The 18,462-nt window shown below is 39.6% G+C and overlaps 1 protein-coding gene across 2 annotated transcripts in view; it reads right to left on the bottom strand.

The window, feature by feature from the left end:
* Nucleotides 1–18,462, bottom strand: part of cadpsb (Ca2+-dependent activator protein for secretion b) — a 65,256-nt gene that overhangs the window by 23,846 nt on the left and 22,948 nt on the right. For both annotated transcript variants that reach the window (XM_078248664.1, XM_078248663.1), the window contains exons 4-11: nucleotides 12,067–12,147; nucleotides 11,512–11,745; nucleotides 9,932–10,053; nucleotides 4,845–4,956; nucleotides 3,735–3,874; nucleotides 3,300–3,366; nucleotides 2,875–2,983; nucleotides 2,565–2,777 (exon numbers count right to left, since the gene is read on the bottom strand). In XM_078248664.1, the coding sequence (XP_078104790.1) occupies nucleotides 2,565–2,777; nucleotides 2,875–2,983; nucleotides 3,300–3,366; nucleotides 3,735–3,874; nucleotides 4,845–4,956; nucleotides 9,932–10,053; nucleotides 11,512–11,745; nucleotides 12,067–12,147 (1,078 nt within the window). The remainder of the gene's footprint in view (nucleotides 1–2,564; nucleotides 2,778–2,874; nucleotides 2,984–3,299; nucleotides 3,367–3,734; nucleotides 3,875–4,844; nucleotides 4,957–9,931; nucleotides 10,054–11,511; nucleotides 11,746–12,066; nucleotides 12,148–18,462) is intronic.

Here is an 18,462-nt window from a genome sequence, read left to right as displayed (position 1 = left end):
GGATTCTGGACAAGTACTTAAGGAGTCAAGAGCTACACGTTAAGTACTGTCACTCTGTATTACTGCAGATCAAATAGAAGGCTTACTTTTAAAAGGGACATTGACAAACACATATACCTACCAAGATCAGTCAGTTTTATGTGCAAAAAATGCCTGTATCTTTTTTTATAAGGAAAAAAGACTATGAAGGTCCTGGAAAGCTTGAAATAAAATAAAGTGGTGACACTATTGGTTAAAGCGAACAGTGAGATAACATGTCACAATTTTAGCAGTAAATTAAAACATGCTTTAAAGGAGCACTCCACCGATTTTAAGCAAAGATCTTCTCGTCATGTTAAGTACTACTCTACCTGTAAAAAAACAGTACAATGTCTTTTACAGCTCTGGGGGAGCATTGTTAAGCCTTGAGCCCCATTCAGACTGGATACATTTCTCTCAGAGAGGTGGGGTGATTTTAAAATTACCTGCACTAGTCAGTGATTTTAATCCCATTTGGACCCTGTATGTGGGTAATATTTCACCCACGCAACCCCAGTAAGAATTACTGCTGCAATCACCTACTGCTTCTCTGCTAACTCACTGGTCCTGCTGTAATCTTTATCCCATCTGGAGCCTTGTATTTTAAAATGGACTGTAGTTTACTAGTTTATTTTCTTTATTTTTTTTATTTTTTTAATTAGGTCAGTGTGAAGTTTGTCTGTTGTGTGAAAATGGAGTAAGTCAAAAATGGTTTTGATAATCTGATATAAATATGCGAACATCAACATATAGGTCTATTGGGGAACCAATATACTGTATGATAATAACAAAGACCCCGTAGAAGCTCATCAAATGATCTGTTTTAATGCCAACTTCAGGTAGGTACTGGATATATTTCGCACACATCCTTTATTACATTATGGAAGTGCAACACAAAAAATTAATATAATAATATACAATAAATTGATGGAGTACTCCTTTAAGCCATCTATGATATCCTTACAAATTGTTTTGTACAGTCTTTTATACAGAAAGTCCAACACAATAAGCCTGTCCACATTTATAAGAATACCTACGTATGTGATGTGCACTAAACCAATTTCTAGTATGAAACCGGTTGATTGGGGAAGAAAAAACTATATCAAATGTTTGCAGAACACTCAGAACCTTCATAGGACTCTTGTTTACGATCAGTCCACTGCAGCAGAGTCAGGAGGACTGTGTATGTTATGGTCCCAGTGCCATTCAAGACCACCAGGGAGTGAAACATGTACGCATGGTGTACCACAATGTTTCAGGGAGGGGGTAGGAGGTCTGTGCCACTGTGAGGTGGCTTTGAATGGCAACAGTTGGCATCAGTGGAGTCAACTAACCACAAGAACGATCACATACTGGACAAAGAAACCAATGGAGAAACAACATAGAATTTATGTGATAGGATTCTGAGTAACTTATCCAATTCATGTATTTATAGTTTTACTCCAAAGATTAACAGTGTGAAATAAACTTGGGGCTTTAAAAATATATTATATTATTATCTCTAATACTATTATAGTTATTATTATTATTATTATTATTATTAATGCTTATATTCCTAGGTGCCAATTTTTTTTTCTACAATTAATCTCAGAAAAATAAAGATCTTGTTCATTAAAGTTGAAAAATAAATCACTCTTAAAGTATGGAGTCAAAAGATGCACACAAAAAGTCTTGATTTGTTTTCTGAATAGCAGGATCTATTATTGTGGATTGTTAAAAAGTATGTGACATTAAGTTCAGAAAGGTCTACGTTAGTGTTGTTTTGGGCAAAAAAATGCTAATTTCTCCAAAATTAGAAAATGACTGACAGCAAAGGTCAAAACCAATTTGAGTATATAAACAGAACGTGTGAAGAGAAATGTTGCTGGCTTTTCCCTTTTTTATTGACGGAGGACAAGAAACGGTTACAACAGAAGTTGGTACAGATGCCACACTACTGTAGACAGTCTTACCTTCACTTTGCTACCTGACCTGTGGGCTGCTTAAAGGTGCAAGTACAGTGACAGATTGGTTAAAACGTAAGACATGTTGTCTGGCTTGGCCGTCATTCAATGACAAGGGAACCATCTGGGAAACCACAGTTGCCTTTACGACTGCCCTCTAGAGATACGACTGGATTAAAACAGCCCTACGGTTCGAACAAGAGCATCACTCCCTGGAACTGTCAGTCTGGATTCAACCCCAGCAGGCTTGAATGTTCAAAACGGATGTGTAGTGACCTATTTAGTTTTCATACAAAGTTTGCACGCCATATAAGTCTTTTTCTGGTTGGTTGTTCCTTGTGAACAGACTTATGGAATAGCGTGAAATTGCACCTTTAAACACTGTGGGAGTGGTGACAATGAGTGGAAGTCTATCAATGCTGGAGGGATCTGTGAGAGACCAAGGCATGTGTGTGTGTGCTTGTGTGTTAGTTCTACCAGCACGTTTTGTGACTGCAGTGTGGAGCGCATGGCGTGAGACAGTTATGGGTTAGAGCTTTCACTGCATTGTGGATGAAAATTTCTTTCTGCTTATGAGACTGTGTTGTGTTTTGGGCTACTTACAGAACTGAGAAATGGGAGCATCCATTTGGGCTGAGGCACCCCCTTTGGAGTTGAGTTTCTGGACCTGAGTGGGTGGGACGGGCTTGTGGGACTGGCCAGTAGCACGATACATGGCCTGCACCCACAGGATGCGGTCTTGCTCATCATCGCTTGCAAAGATTACAGTATCGCCTTCTTTCACTGCATTGAAGAAAGCCCTGCCACCATCCAAGCCTGAAACAACGGGACGTTAAAGAATAAGTAATTTGTGTTTTACAGTGTATGTGTACGTGACAGTATAGTTACACCACGTACAGGTGTGCCGTCTCACCTGGCTGGGGGTCACTGTAGTCCACGGTATACCCGTCCAGCTGGAGAAGCTCTTGCGGCTCTGACTTTTTCTCTCTGTAGCTGCACATGGCAAACGTATACTGACTCACCTACAACACAAAGGATGAGCGATCAATTCAACCAGCCACGGAAGAGCTAAGTTATTGAATTCTATACTGTCCTTGAGTAATTAAATTTAATGTAACAGTCAATTATTGTAATGACAAAATGCATGTCCTCTTTTCTTGCATATCACTGTAATAAACAAAACCAATACAGGCAGTGCTTGCAAATATTAATTTTATGCACTCAATATTGTGACTCAGTAGTAAGAAATAAAAAAAAATAAAATAAAAAAAACTCACTAATGGTCTCAAAACATCAACAGAAATGACCTCAACACTGTACATTTTTACTATAGCCCACCTGCACAAGGACAAAGAAACGCTTCTTCCAGCGCTTCCAAACATTCTTTCCAAAAGCCCACAGATACCTGCCAAAACATTGTCCACACACAAGAAGACAAAACCCAGTACACGTCATAACGAAAACAAACACTGATTGGTGTCCAGAAACAGTTCATTATATTTGACATAACAAATGTTTTCATAGAGGAAAAATAATTAGTGTTGTCTTCAATATTTTGAGTTTATTTTTTGGCAACTTCTAATAAAAAATAAATCTAAATTACACACTGACATCCACCAGGGGGAGTAGTGCACTTCACAGTATTTTTCCATGGTACGTGACTAGAAATTAGGCCAAGGAGCTGAGAGGGATGGAGGTCTATGAGAAAAACATGGAAAATGAAAGGCACACAGGAACGTCACTACATGGCTTACTTGGGAGTGCATCTCTTACCCGCAGTGTTTCATGTTCTGTGGTTTGTCCATACGTATGGCCAGTTTGATCCTCAGATCTTGGTCGGGGCATGCCTTGGTCACGGTCATCTTATGGAGCTCTGACTGCTTGGGACTGTTTGGAGTTGGGTGGAGGACAACCTGCACTCAAAACAAAAAAGACGGCAGAAATTAAGACTCCATAATTATCAGCGTTTATATCCAGGAGGTGAATCTTTGATCTCATCCTTTGCAACATTCAGCAACACCAATCAGTGTGTTTGCAAGGACTGGTGATTATGTGTTATTGTGTTTCATATTTTTTGAAAGAATAAAGTGAGTCAGGTTAGAGAAATAGAACAGCGCTTTGCTCTGCCTCCCCGAAGAGGAGGCCTAATATCTCTTTGCTGAGCTAAAGAGCTTTGAGGAAGCCTGCCTTCCTGCCAACTCTGCTGCAGCGGGAGATCAAAGAGCCTTGTCACAGCCAAGGTCACCGCCAGTACAGGGACGTCTGAGGCGTTACTGCCTAAACGCAAACCAGCAACACCACTATCCTTAACCATTTATCACAGTAACCTCACACATTTACAGCTCAGGAAAGTGCAGGGTGGAGAACTGATAAATGTGTCTGTTCTCTCTACATTTGAGTCATTAAGGATTAAAGATTGGAAATCTGGTGTTAAAAATGGGAAAAGTTTTCGTCTCTCTACTTCTATCTTATGAGAGAAGAACTGTGGTAATTTATTCCAATAATTTAAAAACAAGTGTAATGTAAAAGTACTAAAATGAGTGTTGTTCCCTATTCCAGTACTTGCAAAAATGCTCAAATAAAAGTAAAATGCATTGTGTCCAGAGCTATGCTTTTGTTTGTGCAAAAACATGGTCTAGTTTTGACAACCTCATGTTTAACTTGCAAAACAATCAAAAGGTCATGTCTGAATCACATTCAAGTGTCGGTACACTGGAGGCTCCGTTGAAATCAGAGTGTCACAGAGTTACGGACTGATTGTTTATGTATTTGTTAGTTTGGTGTTCATTTATGCAACAAGCGAGTCCTGATTACAGGATCCGTGGATTTGTTGAAATCAGAGCATTTCTGTGTTGATAAAAGTAAAACAAATAGAAGTGTTACCCTGCCCAGTTCTTTGTCCTCCAGTGCCAGCACCCCTGTGCTCTCTGTAAACAGTTTCACCTTGACAGCAGGCAGAGGGTGTGTGGTCGTGAAGTCCCCTTGGGTCCCCCAGCTGAAAGACACAACAAAAGACACTCCAGAGGTTAGCTTCCATGACAGCATGGTAGCTTAGTGATCCCACACAATGACTTCATCTTGAGCAATCATTGAATCACTTTTACTTGTCAATAAAAGTGCGGAAAAAAGACCACTTCTTTTTCAACATTTTCCAACTTAAATCACATTGAATAAAATCAGTAAACAATAACATATAAACAAAAAAACATGATGGACTCTTCAGAAGAGGTCATTTTTTCACTCAAGCTTCAGTGCGCGAATGTTGCCGGACTGAACCATTTTGTAAACAAAGCCATACTGAGAAATACAGAGAGAGTTTTGTTGAGCTGATAGGCTTAATTAGCTTTGTATCAACTAATTTGGCTATGGCCATAGTTGCGCACTGTAGCTTTAACAAAATTAGATTGTTTACACACACACAACACACGCCACGGTATCTGTCTGTTCTTTTTGTCAAAGAAGAAAGAAGATGGGGGGCCAAAGTAATTTATAAAAGAAGTATTACAGAGTCACACAGATCTACAGTATGTCAAAGTCAGGATAAAACCACAGAAGATAACATACACACACTTTATTCCTCCGTCTTTTTGTCACTTGTTCTAAATGCATTCCTGCTATTTATATACCAGACATCACAAAGCACTTGGCAAGATTTTTATATAACAAAACACCCATCTTATCAGCCAACATTCTTTCGTGGGTCTGAAACCGAGAGCAGCGGAGAGATGCCACCGACTGGCTAAAATTAACTTCTGCTGTCAAGTGTATTGTATTTATTTAAAACCTTATCACAGGCATGTCTCAAAAGCAGGACAAAATATTTGTAGAGTGTCTTTTAAACACAGAGGTAAGTGAGAAAGTTAAATATATTAAAGACCTCATATTATGCTCATTTTCAGTTTCAAAATTATATTTAGAGGTTGTACCAGAATAGGTTTACATGGTTTAAATTTTCAAAAAATACCACATTTTTGTTGTACTGCACATTGCTGCAGCTCCTCTTTTCACCCTGTGTGTTGAGCTCTCTGTTTTAGCTACAGAATGAGGCATCTCACTTCTATTCCATCTTAGTTGGGAGTCACAAATGCGCAGTATCTAGGTAAGGACTACTAGCCAGTCAGAAGCAGAGTAGGGCGGGCCCTGACAAGCAAGCTAGTGTGATCCAAAACAAACCTGCCTCAGCCAGTAACAGTGGCTTTGGCTCAGCCACACATGTTCGAAACTTGAGTCTGATCCCGAAACACAGGCAGAACAACCCGAACCAGCTTCGCAAGACGTTTCAGAGTGGTAAGTAATTTAAATGTTAACAAATTAATCTTTCATACGTAACGCTTTAATTCTGCACTCTGTCTCCTGGACATGGCAATACAACTATCTGAACTCTCTGGGCCTCCACTCTAACTAGCTTAATATGAGGGTGTGTAACACAAGCAGCTAGGCAAGAATTACAATGTGTGTTTTAAAGTGACGCAAAATGCTGCTCGTTTGCACCTGAAGTAAGGGATGGACTACAATAGAGCTGTTTCGAGCACTTTGTGTTTTCTGTGGGAGATGGTAACTCCCTTTGGGGTGGACTCTGGGCTTTTACATTTTGTAAACCTATGACATGCACAACAAAACAAATATAACACAATAAAGGGAAGGGAAAAAGCCAACAAGCATAATATGAGCATTTTAATAACATATAAAAGCAGATTAAAGACTAAAACAAAAATAATAAAAGTTAGAGTTTAGTTTCCCATACCACCCTACAAAGAACACGGTCAAGCACATATTCACACTGAGAGGCAGTTAGGAGTCTCCAGTCCAGCTGACCTCTATGTCTTTATACCTGGGAAAGAAACATTGGGAGACCCGAACTCCACACAGAAAGGAAGAAGTTCAATATCTGATCCCAACACTGTAATTAAGTTATCAGTCAAAAAAATAACTAAAATATGTTCAAATATTTTCAAGTCTGCTTTAACTTACATGCCCATGTCAAAGCAATTTTAATGTAATACCCCCCTATCTCTTCCATTGAAATTCCATTTAAAAGAAGGGATCACGTTGTGGCAAGTATGGACAGAAAGAAATGATTAAAGCAACCAACAATGTTTTCAATGTACATTTAGGCATGTGAATATTGTTTTAAGATACTCGAAAAAATCCTTTACAAGCAAACCAATAATGACTAAACCTCATCACCAGCCTCACCTCCATGAGAAGCCCAAACGGATTAAACAAAACAAAAAACAGTGAAAATGCAGTTCATTGTAATTAGTAAGTTAGTAATTAAGTATTGTAATAGTTTTGCACAACATATAGTGCATGGGCTTTTGTTTCTTCTCTCTGCGATCTGGGGCTGCTAACATGTTATGCTGCCTTGTGCGGCCATTCAGCAACATAATATAAATGCCTGAATTCTCTCTCTGTAGCAGGGTATATAGGACATGGTGTCAATTTCCAACCTTGGAAAGCTGGTTTCTCTGTAACCATTTCTAACATTCCTAATGAATTGCAACTAATTGTACACAAAGACACTGCGGCCCCAGCGTGCGCAGAGCAGAGAAGCTGCTGACTGGCGGTGAGGTAGTAGTGGTGAGCTGTGTTGATTTCAGATGGAAGCATTGTGCTGGCATGAAGGTGACCTTGTGGATCAATCTAAGGTCTATTAATAGATGTGACAGTGCTGTGCTCGTACATCTCATAAAATATACATAACTCTGTGTGCTCAAGTGGGTCAAGTGAAAAATAAATTAATTGCAGAATTACAAGACAATAACAGAAAAGTATAATTGTGGCAATATTAAGAATATCAACGTCTTACTTAATTTATACGTATGTATGTACATACATACCTACTTACGCACGCACGCACGCACGCACGCAAGCACGCACGCACGCACACACACACACACACACACACACACACACACACACACACACACACACACACACACACTCACACACACACACCACCACCATCGCCTTGTTCTCCTCTAATCACCTCTCTCATTCATGTCCCTCCATCTCTCTTATACTCTCTTCATAAAATGGCTCTTGAATTAGGGAGATCAGAGGAAGACTTGTGGGCCTTAAAATAGCTCATATTTGCATGAATGTTTCATGGACCCTTTCTCTTGTATCTTGCGCTGTGCAATACTGGTTAATTAGATAGCAAAAGAAAGATATATATATATATATATATATATATATATATATATATATATATATATATATATATATATATATATATATATATATATATATATGGCAGAATCTATATTTGCCTTCAACAGGACACCATCATTGTTATGAATGTGATTTAGAATAACAATAAGTGAGGTAGAAGTGTTTAGGATAGGTCAAACCAAATTTTCATTGAACCTACATTTCAGTAAGCGCAGGTTCAAGTAAAGGTGTAACTACAAGAACTCTGGACCAAATAATTGATACATTTTAAAGAAAAAAGGAGTAAATTGAAGTTTTGCTCAACTGCACAGTCCCATTTCTTTTTAAATGCAGTGTCTCAAAATGCAAAGTGTAAAGTCGAGAGTGAATGACGCATCAGAGAACACAAGCTAGAGCACTGGAAGTACAAAGAACAACAAAGAACCCACTGAGATGCAGTTTGGCAACATAGGTTTGCTCTATTTTCTTGCAAGTGGTTTTCACTCAGGGCATCTAAAGCAATTCACAGGAGGCACCAAAGATCAATAAAAGAATGGGGCAGATCAATAATACAATGGGACAGAATCTCAACTGTTCAAGTTTAAAATGAACAGTGTTTAGTTATTGGAAAGATAATTAAGATAATTGAAATTGCATTTTCTTTTTGGATGTACTAAATTAAAAAGAGCTTGTAAGTTACTGCTAGTAGTGGAATCACTGGATGTGGATAAGTATGTGTGACACGTAAAAAATATATAGCAAATATGTTCTGATACAATCAAGGTCAGACTTTGCCTGCACACAAAATAATTAAGATACAGCAAATGTGACCTTTTAAGGACCTTTTTTTATACTGAGATTGCAAACCTGTTTACATTCACTGTCAAATGTGTCTGAATACCTCATACCTGATACCGGATGCTAAAGTTCAGCTGATGACAATACCCAGTAATATTGTCCCTTTCATCTTTTAAAGATCCTATTTGTAAAATCAATAGCATTGATGTCTGAACAACAGAATTTAATTTGATTCAAAACTGTTAAACCATGGCTGCCAAACACAAACATAAATGGATATTATCACCATCATACATAGACATGGATACATTTGGGTGATTGTTTTTGTTTTGTTTATGTTTTTCCTAGTGACTCTAAATTCACTTTATGAGGTTTTTTAACATTAATATGGCTTCCCCCATCCTGCCTATGGTCCCCCAGTGGCTAGAAATGACGATAGGTGTAAACCGAGCCCTGGGTATCCTGCTCCACCTTTGAGAAAATGAAAGCTCAGATGGGCCGATCTGGAATCTCCTCCTTATGACGTCATAAGGAGGAAGGTTACCTCTGCTTTCTCTGCTTTTCCCGCCCAGAGAATTTGGCCCGCCCATGAGAAAGAGAGAGACATCAGGGCTTGAAAACAAGCAAAGTGGCAGTTGGTCAAGACCCCCACCCTCCACCTTGCCCCCCCCCCCTCTCCTCCTCAATAGCATTTAAAGCTACAGACACAGAAATGGCACATACTAAGGAAAGCTCGTTGTGGGACTGGCTCTAGTGGCTGTAATTCTGCACCAAGGCTGAATTTCGGGAAAGAGACTTCAGATATGGTATTAGGGGACCACTAAGGCCTATATAAAAGCATCCAAAAAGCAGCATGTCATGGGACCTTCAATAACAACACTCAAAACAGTTGTTGGCTCATCTATATAAAACTGCAGTGATTAATCAATCAATAGTAGACAGCTGATGCACTTGATTTTGATACGTTTTATGAAAACAAATGTGCATGAATGTGTGCACATGCATGCTTGGGCCCTTACGTGGGCTTGGATGCTTCTGCTTGGTCGGTCTGGAGTTTCTCGCCTCCTTCCACCTCCATGGTGCAGTAGACAATCCTGTTTGGAGCCAGAGACTTCAGCCCCTGCACTTCCATGATCACCACCTAGGAAGCATAGACACCTCAGTGAAGGTTGTAGACGAGAGTGATTCATCTCTTGAAACAGGTCATAGAACAAAAAGTCAACAACAGAAGTGAAGGCGGCAAACCCTTCGAGTTGTATAGATATTTTAGAAATACTAGCCCACCTGCGATCACTATTTACGCTTATAGCCAGGGCCCTTGTATTACTAAAATGTAGATTTAGCAGATTTTCTACTGGAACAGCCCATAAAGATTACAGCCATCCTTCCTGTAAAGTACAACTCTCTATCACTGAAACTGCCTATGGGCATAATCATATACGTTGTATTTAATGGCTCAGTAAATACAATATAGGACTAACAGTGTCAGGGGTAACTATTATATTGTAGCTGTAATTTCCTATTGGGAAAACCAAAAGCAGAAGTGCTCAGGAGAATGCATCCACAATTATAGCCAATATATTTTGTTTGACTGTTGCTGTTTATATATCGTTTATCAGTCCAGCACGCTAGGTTGGCCTCTGTACTTAAAAACATTCATCTGTGTAACATACATCTATGTAAAGATGGAAGTCTATCTAAAGATGATTGAAAGAATGAGTTAAAGGAGATTCTAAATGTTCAAAATAATCAATAATAATTTATAGCTCATTGAAAAATAAACATGCATTCATAACATGATAGAAATAGCCTTTCAATGATTAACTCTCTAAAGTATTTTAAACAAATAATCACTCAACATCATGATAATATTAATATTTCCATGTTTTTAGTCACAGGGATCAAAGTTGCTAAAGGATTGTATTACAGCTGATTTTAACTAGATTATCTAAAGATTTCCCAGTTAGTTGCTGAGGGATTTCAAACAGCTAATTGCTGCTATTGTGCAAGTCATTTCAGCATTCAAATTCCATAAAGGTGTGCCCACTTCCGTGTGATGGAACAGACAAAACCAGTGTCACATTCTTTGTACATTATGTACTTACTTATTACTTACTCACTGAAATAGCACTGCATCATAAGGAATGAGGTGTGATTGCTCCCTGATCTGTGGTGATAGCTCATCTCAGACAAGTTGATAACAAGATGAGTCACGTACCCATTGAGGAGCAGGTAAAAGGGTTTGTGTGTTTGTTTGTGTGTGTGTGTGTGTGTGTGTGTGTGTGTGTGTGTTTGTGTGTTTGTGTGTGTGTGTGTGTTTGTGTGTTTGTGTGTGTGCGTGCGTGCATGTGTGCGTGTCAGTCTGTTCTTCACATAGTGTCTGTTAAACCCACTAACCAGGTCTGTTTCTATACTTAGTCTTAAGCAGACAAGTAGTCGACGAAAGATAAAAAAAATATCGTTTAGATATTCTAATGAAATAATGTTCGCTCCATTTGGCTATGGTTGGAAATCCTGAGATATATGTCAAAATGATCAAAACTTTGTGAGTTATCACATACATTTCATTATATCTAGCCTCATTCCTAATGCACTGTACCTCCAAAGTAAAGGACAGAACCACATCAGACTTGGACAGTGTGTTCTCGTCCTCCTGGCCCATGTCGATGATGGAGGTATTGTGTCCCCGTTTCATCTTCTGGAGTTTGAACTCCCCTCCCTTGGACACGGGCATGCTCTCCAGATTGGCCATCAGCTGATTCACAGAGGACTTGAGCTCCTCGATGAACATGGCCTCCATTTCTTTAGACACAAATTTGGGGAACTTGCCACCCTATTGACAAAACAGAGAAGGCTCAGCAAACAATCATAGTCTTGATGACAATTAACAATAAGTGTAATGTTGTAATGTAAATGTTGGAGTTTCCAAAATGCTGAAAACATAAAAGCAAGATTAGTGTAGGTGTCTCTTTTTCAGACAGGGGATATGAAAGAAATATAGTAAAATTTGTAAATGTACATTCTTTGAAATTGTATGATCTTTTCACCTGTGGGTGGAAGCTCCCACTGTGATCTTTACACAAGTTACACCATCGTAGTTACATTAAATATATAACATAGCATATTCAAGAGTCCCCCGCAGAGTCTGACTCACCCTGGCAATCTGGTCCGCCATCTGAAGACGACCGTCAAGTTCTCTTCTGATCTGTGCAGCCTGCTCATCCAGGTTGTCCAACTATTAATAAAAACAGAGAAGCAGGTCAATTAGGTCAGAGAAATGCTTTGCTATGGCCATGGGTCAGGGTCAAAGGTCACCTACAACTCCCAGCATCATTTATCTAACCATAACAGATGAGAAATCCAAGAAACCCTTTAATACTGTACAACCCTGACTGCTAGTATCACTATAGAGCAATGTTTTCAAATGACAAATGACACCATACACATCTTGCCATCAGTTTTCTAATGGTGAGGTATAGCAAGATATAAATAACAGATATAAGCTAGACCGTAGGTCTAGAATGTAGGTTGAAACAAATGTGACCATGCCATCCAAAGGTGCTCATTCAGATTGGCAATGGTGATAAATGGTTTACAGTAGGGCATAACAAGGCTAATTAGAGCTCCAGTTTGCAATAATAGCAGCATGGAGTGCCAGCACACATGAATAGATAAAAAAGGAACTCAATCCATCATAGGAGCCATGCTGCCAACACCATAGAGACTGTAAATGGACCATTGTTTGTGGAGAGGTCTTTTTGAAAGTGTCGAGATTTTGGAATTCTTCCTTTTCTTGTTGATTTAAATCAGCAGAATGAAAATTATTAAACTCTCTGAAACAGTCGAGCTGAGAGAGGGCAGTAAAAAAATAAAGTCAATGAAATACATTCACAGTAATGAGGAAAAACTTTAACTTCAATGAGCCATCCCAAACTTTTTTGGCACATTGAGACAAAAACAATGGTAATGTAATTTATTTAAAAGGTTTGAAAATGGCCTGCATTGGACAATATCAGCTCTGGGCAAAGATGCCTGACATCTGTTAGCATAGTTTTTGCCTTGGAGTATGAAAAGCAGAGGCATTCATGGCTCTCTCACATCAATAATGAATGAGAGATTTATATTAGCTGACACAAGGAAATAGAAGAGAGGGCTGATGTTTCTCTCCTGCTCATTGCTTCTGTATGCTTCACTTCTTAAGTTATTCTCTCAGCCAAGACAGCTCATTCTTGTCAAATATGATGTTGAGACTCACCAGTCACAGCCATTTCCTTTATGAGGATGGGAGCCTAAATGAAACATTGTATCTGCAACACAGTTGTACCAGGGGAGTCAAAAAACTTTTCAGTGAAAAATAAAATCTACCTCATCTCACCCAGGTGTTACAAAATCCTTGAATTTTACACATAGGTGCTGTTTTTTAACACTGAGGGGAACATACAATGCTATAGTTTTCAGGGAGGACATAGTTCTGTTTTCGTCTTTGTAGTGGGCGCGTGTGAATTTTTTAAATAAAAATGTGTCAGCCTGTCAAAGGAGCATATTTGAACGGAAACTGAACATTTATTTGACATTTTCGAAAGCCATCCACTTTATATAATTTATGATTTTTTTCTGATAAGATTTGATCACTTTCTAGCATTGAGAATACAGACCAGTGTGAGTTTCATGGAAGCAAGCAAAATACAATTTTGGCTAATTATTGCAACAAGTAAAAAAAATGTTAATGTTAATTTTTCAATACAAAGCAGCAGCAAAAGGTTGGCTGTAATATTGTAGGTTTTGTTTTCATAATCATTTATATTTCCCTTGTGAAATTCTGTATCCACTAAAAGTAATCATTGTATTTTAGTAAAACTATCTTAAAACTATTTTAAAAATGCTGGTATTGGTTGTTGTGTATATTTAGTATCACAACAGATTCTCACTCCCATCGTGTAAAATACGGACGCTTAGTCAGGTGCCTTTGGCATTGTTATTGACGATAAAAGTCTGCTTTAGCGTCATATCTAAACGCGCTTTATCTAAACGCCCTTGGTCGGGACTACTGGCGTCACTTTTGACGCAGTTAGGTTAAGGAAAAGGTGGGTAGGCTTACGTTTCCATGACACGTGGGAAGAACGGGATGGTTGGGTTCAGGAACACAATAACGGGACGGTTGGGTTTAGTAAAAGAAGAAAGCGACGGATGGGTTTAGGAAACGTGACACGCGGGACACGATCCCTGTTCTCCTGGGTGAAAGTCCTGTGTTGTTTGACCCATCCACTACCTCAACCAACCTCCCTGTGTGGATTTTTGAGCTTTCATACTACTCGCTACCGTAGACGCTCTTAGTGCTACGTCATCTTCAAACCCCGTATAGCTGCTGCTCTCCCTGGTGCGCTCTACAAACACGCTGAAGGATACTTTTTGCGTCGCTTCAGACGCTGACAGCCACTGTCCAAATGTCCGTATTTTACGAGTTCAGAGTGAGAACGAGTTGAGTATCAACAGTGAACTGCAAGGCATATAACTGATCAGCTGACTGTAGTAAGCAACAGTGGTGGATTGTAACTAAGTACATTTACTCAAGTACTGTACTTAAGTTACTTGTCTTTTCTTTTATGCCACTTTCTACTTCTACTCCACTACATTTCAGAGAGAAATATTGTACTTTTTAACCCACTAAATTAATCTGACAGTTTAAATTCCTAGTCACTTTACAAATTAAGATTTTTGTACACAAAACACATGTAGTTTATAGAAAGCAATGTTTTATTACAAATTAACCTACCCAACTATATACAGGGCTACAAGTCCAGTGGAAATGACTAAACACTTAGTTGATTGACAGAACTGTTTTGATCGTTTTCAGTTTCTACAATGTGAGGATTTTTCTGCATTGATTACTTTTACTTTTATTGCTTTATGTACATTTTTCTGATGACACTTACATACTTTTACTTAACTAACAGGACTTTTACAGTGTGCACTTTTACTTAAGTAAAGGATCTGAATACTTCTTCCACCACTGGTAAGCAACCTGGAAACAACCTGAGATATTCCTCTGATGAAGACAAACTAGCCAATGTTTGGTAAATAAAGCATAATGTGAGAGAATCATCTCTACACAGCTGCACGGTCTCTCCAACCGAGCACCTGATCTATTTGTGATACAGTGCCCTAAAACATCTCTAGTCTCCTGCTGCTGGGACGCGTGCCAGAGCTGACCTCTCTGTGCCTCATGGTATTTAACCCACTACAGGCCTTGTCTTTCAGCCTTTACCATATTGATTATCTGCCCCTTCCAGCAATCCTTTTTAAGAGCGAATGAGCTGAAGTCATGGTGCAGCTGTTACAGTACTCTTATAGGAATTATGGGCATCTTGGTCATGCAAGCAGTAGAAAACATGTTCCGCTGTTAAAGTCTTTGCTTTCTTAAATCTAGATATTTTGTTGATATAAATTTTTCCTGCATTACTTATTTCTGTAATTGATTCTGTTCACTGATGTGCACATTATTAAATGATGTCAGCCAGATGGCGTCTTAAATGGAGGACAGTCAGTGTGAACTGTCAAGTCTAGTGTGTTACCAGTGCTGGCCACTAAACAGCCACCCTGCTACATAACCCAGAGTTCCTGTTTAGTAGAGCACATAATCAGGCTCTGCCACCAGCTGCAGCAGAATGTCTGCACTTGCAGCAGAGTAGTACTCAGTGCTGTCCATAGACTGTTATGGTGCTGTCACACAGTGACACTTAAAACAGTGGTGAGCATACTGTGGTAACAAGTCCCACACATAGTGGGTTTTTTTTGTTTTTTTTTCCATTGTCCGTTAGCAGAAAACCAGATTCCTCACCTATAACCATTACTGTGATTGATACTGATTGCAATCCTGCCTGAGCTTTGCCTGAACATCTCCTTCCCCCCTGTTGCTCGCGGTCTTGTGCTGCCTGTCAAAACACTCAAAAGCTTTGGCACTATTGGACTGCGGTGCCAGCGACATCTGACTCCTGCATTCCCAAAAGAACTGTCACTGCCATGCCTGGAAATCCAGCAGCTTGGTTTGTCAGTGTCTGACACTGCATTTTTACTGTCTCATCTGTGTGCTTCCCCCTCCCCAAAAACACAATAGACCTACAGTACATCCACTGCAAAACTGAATAACGCAGCAGCAGATACAGTAATGTTTGTCATTGTAACTATGTACAGATTGCAGCTAGAGTAAGAGTGACTCTGATGCGCAATTATGGAAAAAAATCATAATCACGATTATTTTGGTCAATATTGAAATCATGATTATTTAACACGATTACTCGTTGACTTTTTGGAAAGATGGGGCCAGTTTCTTCTATTACTCCCATCTCTCTCTTGACAGCAGTGAAAAGCAAAGAGGGCCGTGGCTGTGGGAGGAAGTAGAGCTGGAGGTCAGCGGCTGAGTGAACTAACAGCCACCACCCACTGAGCCCAACAGCACCCCAATCTTATCAAGCCTACAACTTCTGAAAGGTCACTGCAGTCCCATATAAAATACCACTGGCTAAAAGGTAAGTTTCGCTCTACATTACTGAAGCTGACAGCAGCACTGCAGCTAAATAAAGGTGACACTGCCTCAGTGGTAGCCAAGCTGACAGCAGGTTAAAGGTGATGGAGCAGAAGCAGGTGGGTAGTTAACAGCACAGCTGATGACAGATTCCCAGGTGGATGCTGGGGCATTAGCAACAATCGCCCAGTAGCGGTTTCTTGTAGAGAACAAAGGCTGGGCGGACAGAGCTAGATTGTAGGTGGATGGGATCAGGAGGAGTTGAAGCAGCTGGTCTATATTTAGACTCGCTGTGGGTGATATGTATTTGTATGTTTGTTAAAAAAAAGTGTGCAGTGTGAAAGAAGGCTTCTCTTGGGCGAGTGTAGAGACATGCGAGGCATGCTAACTAGGAAATGTGCTAATGAGTGGACATGGTAAATAATTCTCCATCTCAACTTCTAATATCCTAATCAATTTAGAGAAATTTCTTCAGTCTAGCGCACAGGTTTGGTTTATTTTTATCTTGTTGAAAGCTGACCTGAATCAGTTATTTTATCTTAGATTACTATGTGTAATGTGAAAGGGGTGACTCATAGGGGAACACATCACCCGACTCTACAGGTCCCTCCGGCTCTACATGACATTGTTTTGGTTTTACAGCCCACAACGTTACTGTTTTTATTCACTCACACAAGCTTCATTTCCAGATGACACTTGAAAATATGAGGATTTTTTGGTAGTGTAGTAGCAAGGACATCTCTACCAATGACAAACTTTTTTTTTTTTTCTTATAATATACATTATCCAGATTTCAAACCACGCGGGTGCAGTCAAGCTTCACCCTGCATTTCAGCACCACTGCTTTTTCAGCTTAGAGGTGGCTGGGCAGGCATAGCAAATGCTTTCATCCTCTACCAATTCTGTGTGCAGTGAAGAGGCTCCATTACGCAATTATATCAGCTACAGGCTAAACCAGGAAGAGCTCAGGCCTCATTTCCCAACTAACAGTTGCTGACAAGACAAATTAAAGAGGAAAAGGAGGGGTTTCCTGCAAAGCCTAGGGAAAGCTGATTTGAGAATGGTCTGTCAGTTGGGGGGGGTGGCACAGGTCATGATTTATAGCTCAGTGGGTGGAAAGTCTCATTCTGATGTGCTTGTGCCTTACTTTCATTCCCAGGCTTTGGTAATTTAATCAACCAATTGAGATAAGGGAATCATTTTAGTTATTGAAAGTCCACTGGTGTGAATAAATATCAGGAATTAAATCACCTCAGCATGAGAATCTGTAAGCAGTAGCCTATACATTATAATACAGCTGAAACACTTGACAGATTAGTCAGCTATTTTAGGCTATTCATTTTAATAACCAATTCATCATTACTGTAATTTTTCAAGCAAAAATGATAAACATTCACTGGTTTGTGAGGAGGCTAGCGCATAATGCAAAACATCACAGAGAAATGGTCACTTCACTTCCCATCGCAAAACTTGCGAAAATGAAAATGCTTTTGTTTACCTGTTATGCAGCAGCAGGTTGCAGGTTAAGCAGGTCTTAAATGTAGCATTTGGTTTAGTAATCACAGTTGGCCAAGGATGATAAAGTGACGCCAACGTTTGAGTCCAACATTTCCAGCGAATAAGAGAAGAGCAAGTAGTACACCTTGTGGAAATGTTTGATTTAAACGTTGGTTTCGCCCCGGACAAACATTTGAGATAATCGGAGGACACAGCAATACAATCGAAGATGCAACACGCTGCTGGATAACAGATAAAAATAATCACATTTATTATTTTCCCCTAAGTGTATCACGGTAGCCTGGGAAAACCCTGATGAACTTCCGGCAAATTTGAGATTTGCTCTGCAAGTCAGTCTGGCCAAGAGCCCATTAAAGCCCATTTCCAATTTTTCCAAATCGAGGCACCTATCACAACCGTTGAGGTGGGTTTTACACGATGACGATAGCGCAGCGACAGCAAGCAGCTTTTTGTTTACATTCAACACGACGGCCACCAAAGTGCAGCAACTTGTTGATGCCGCTGTAGCTG

Source organism: Sander vitreus, chromosome 4, assembly GCF_031162955.1.
Source record: "Sander vitreus isolate 19-12246 chromosome 4, sanVit1, whole genome shotgun sequence".
NCBI classification, from domain to species: Eukaryota; Metazoa; Chordata; class Actinopteri; order Perciformes; family Percidae; genus Sander; species Sander vitreus.
This window is presented reverse-complemented; position numbering and strand designations above follow the sequence as displayed.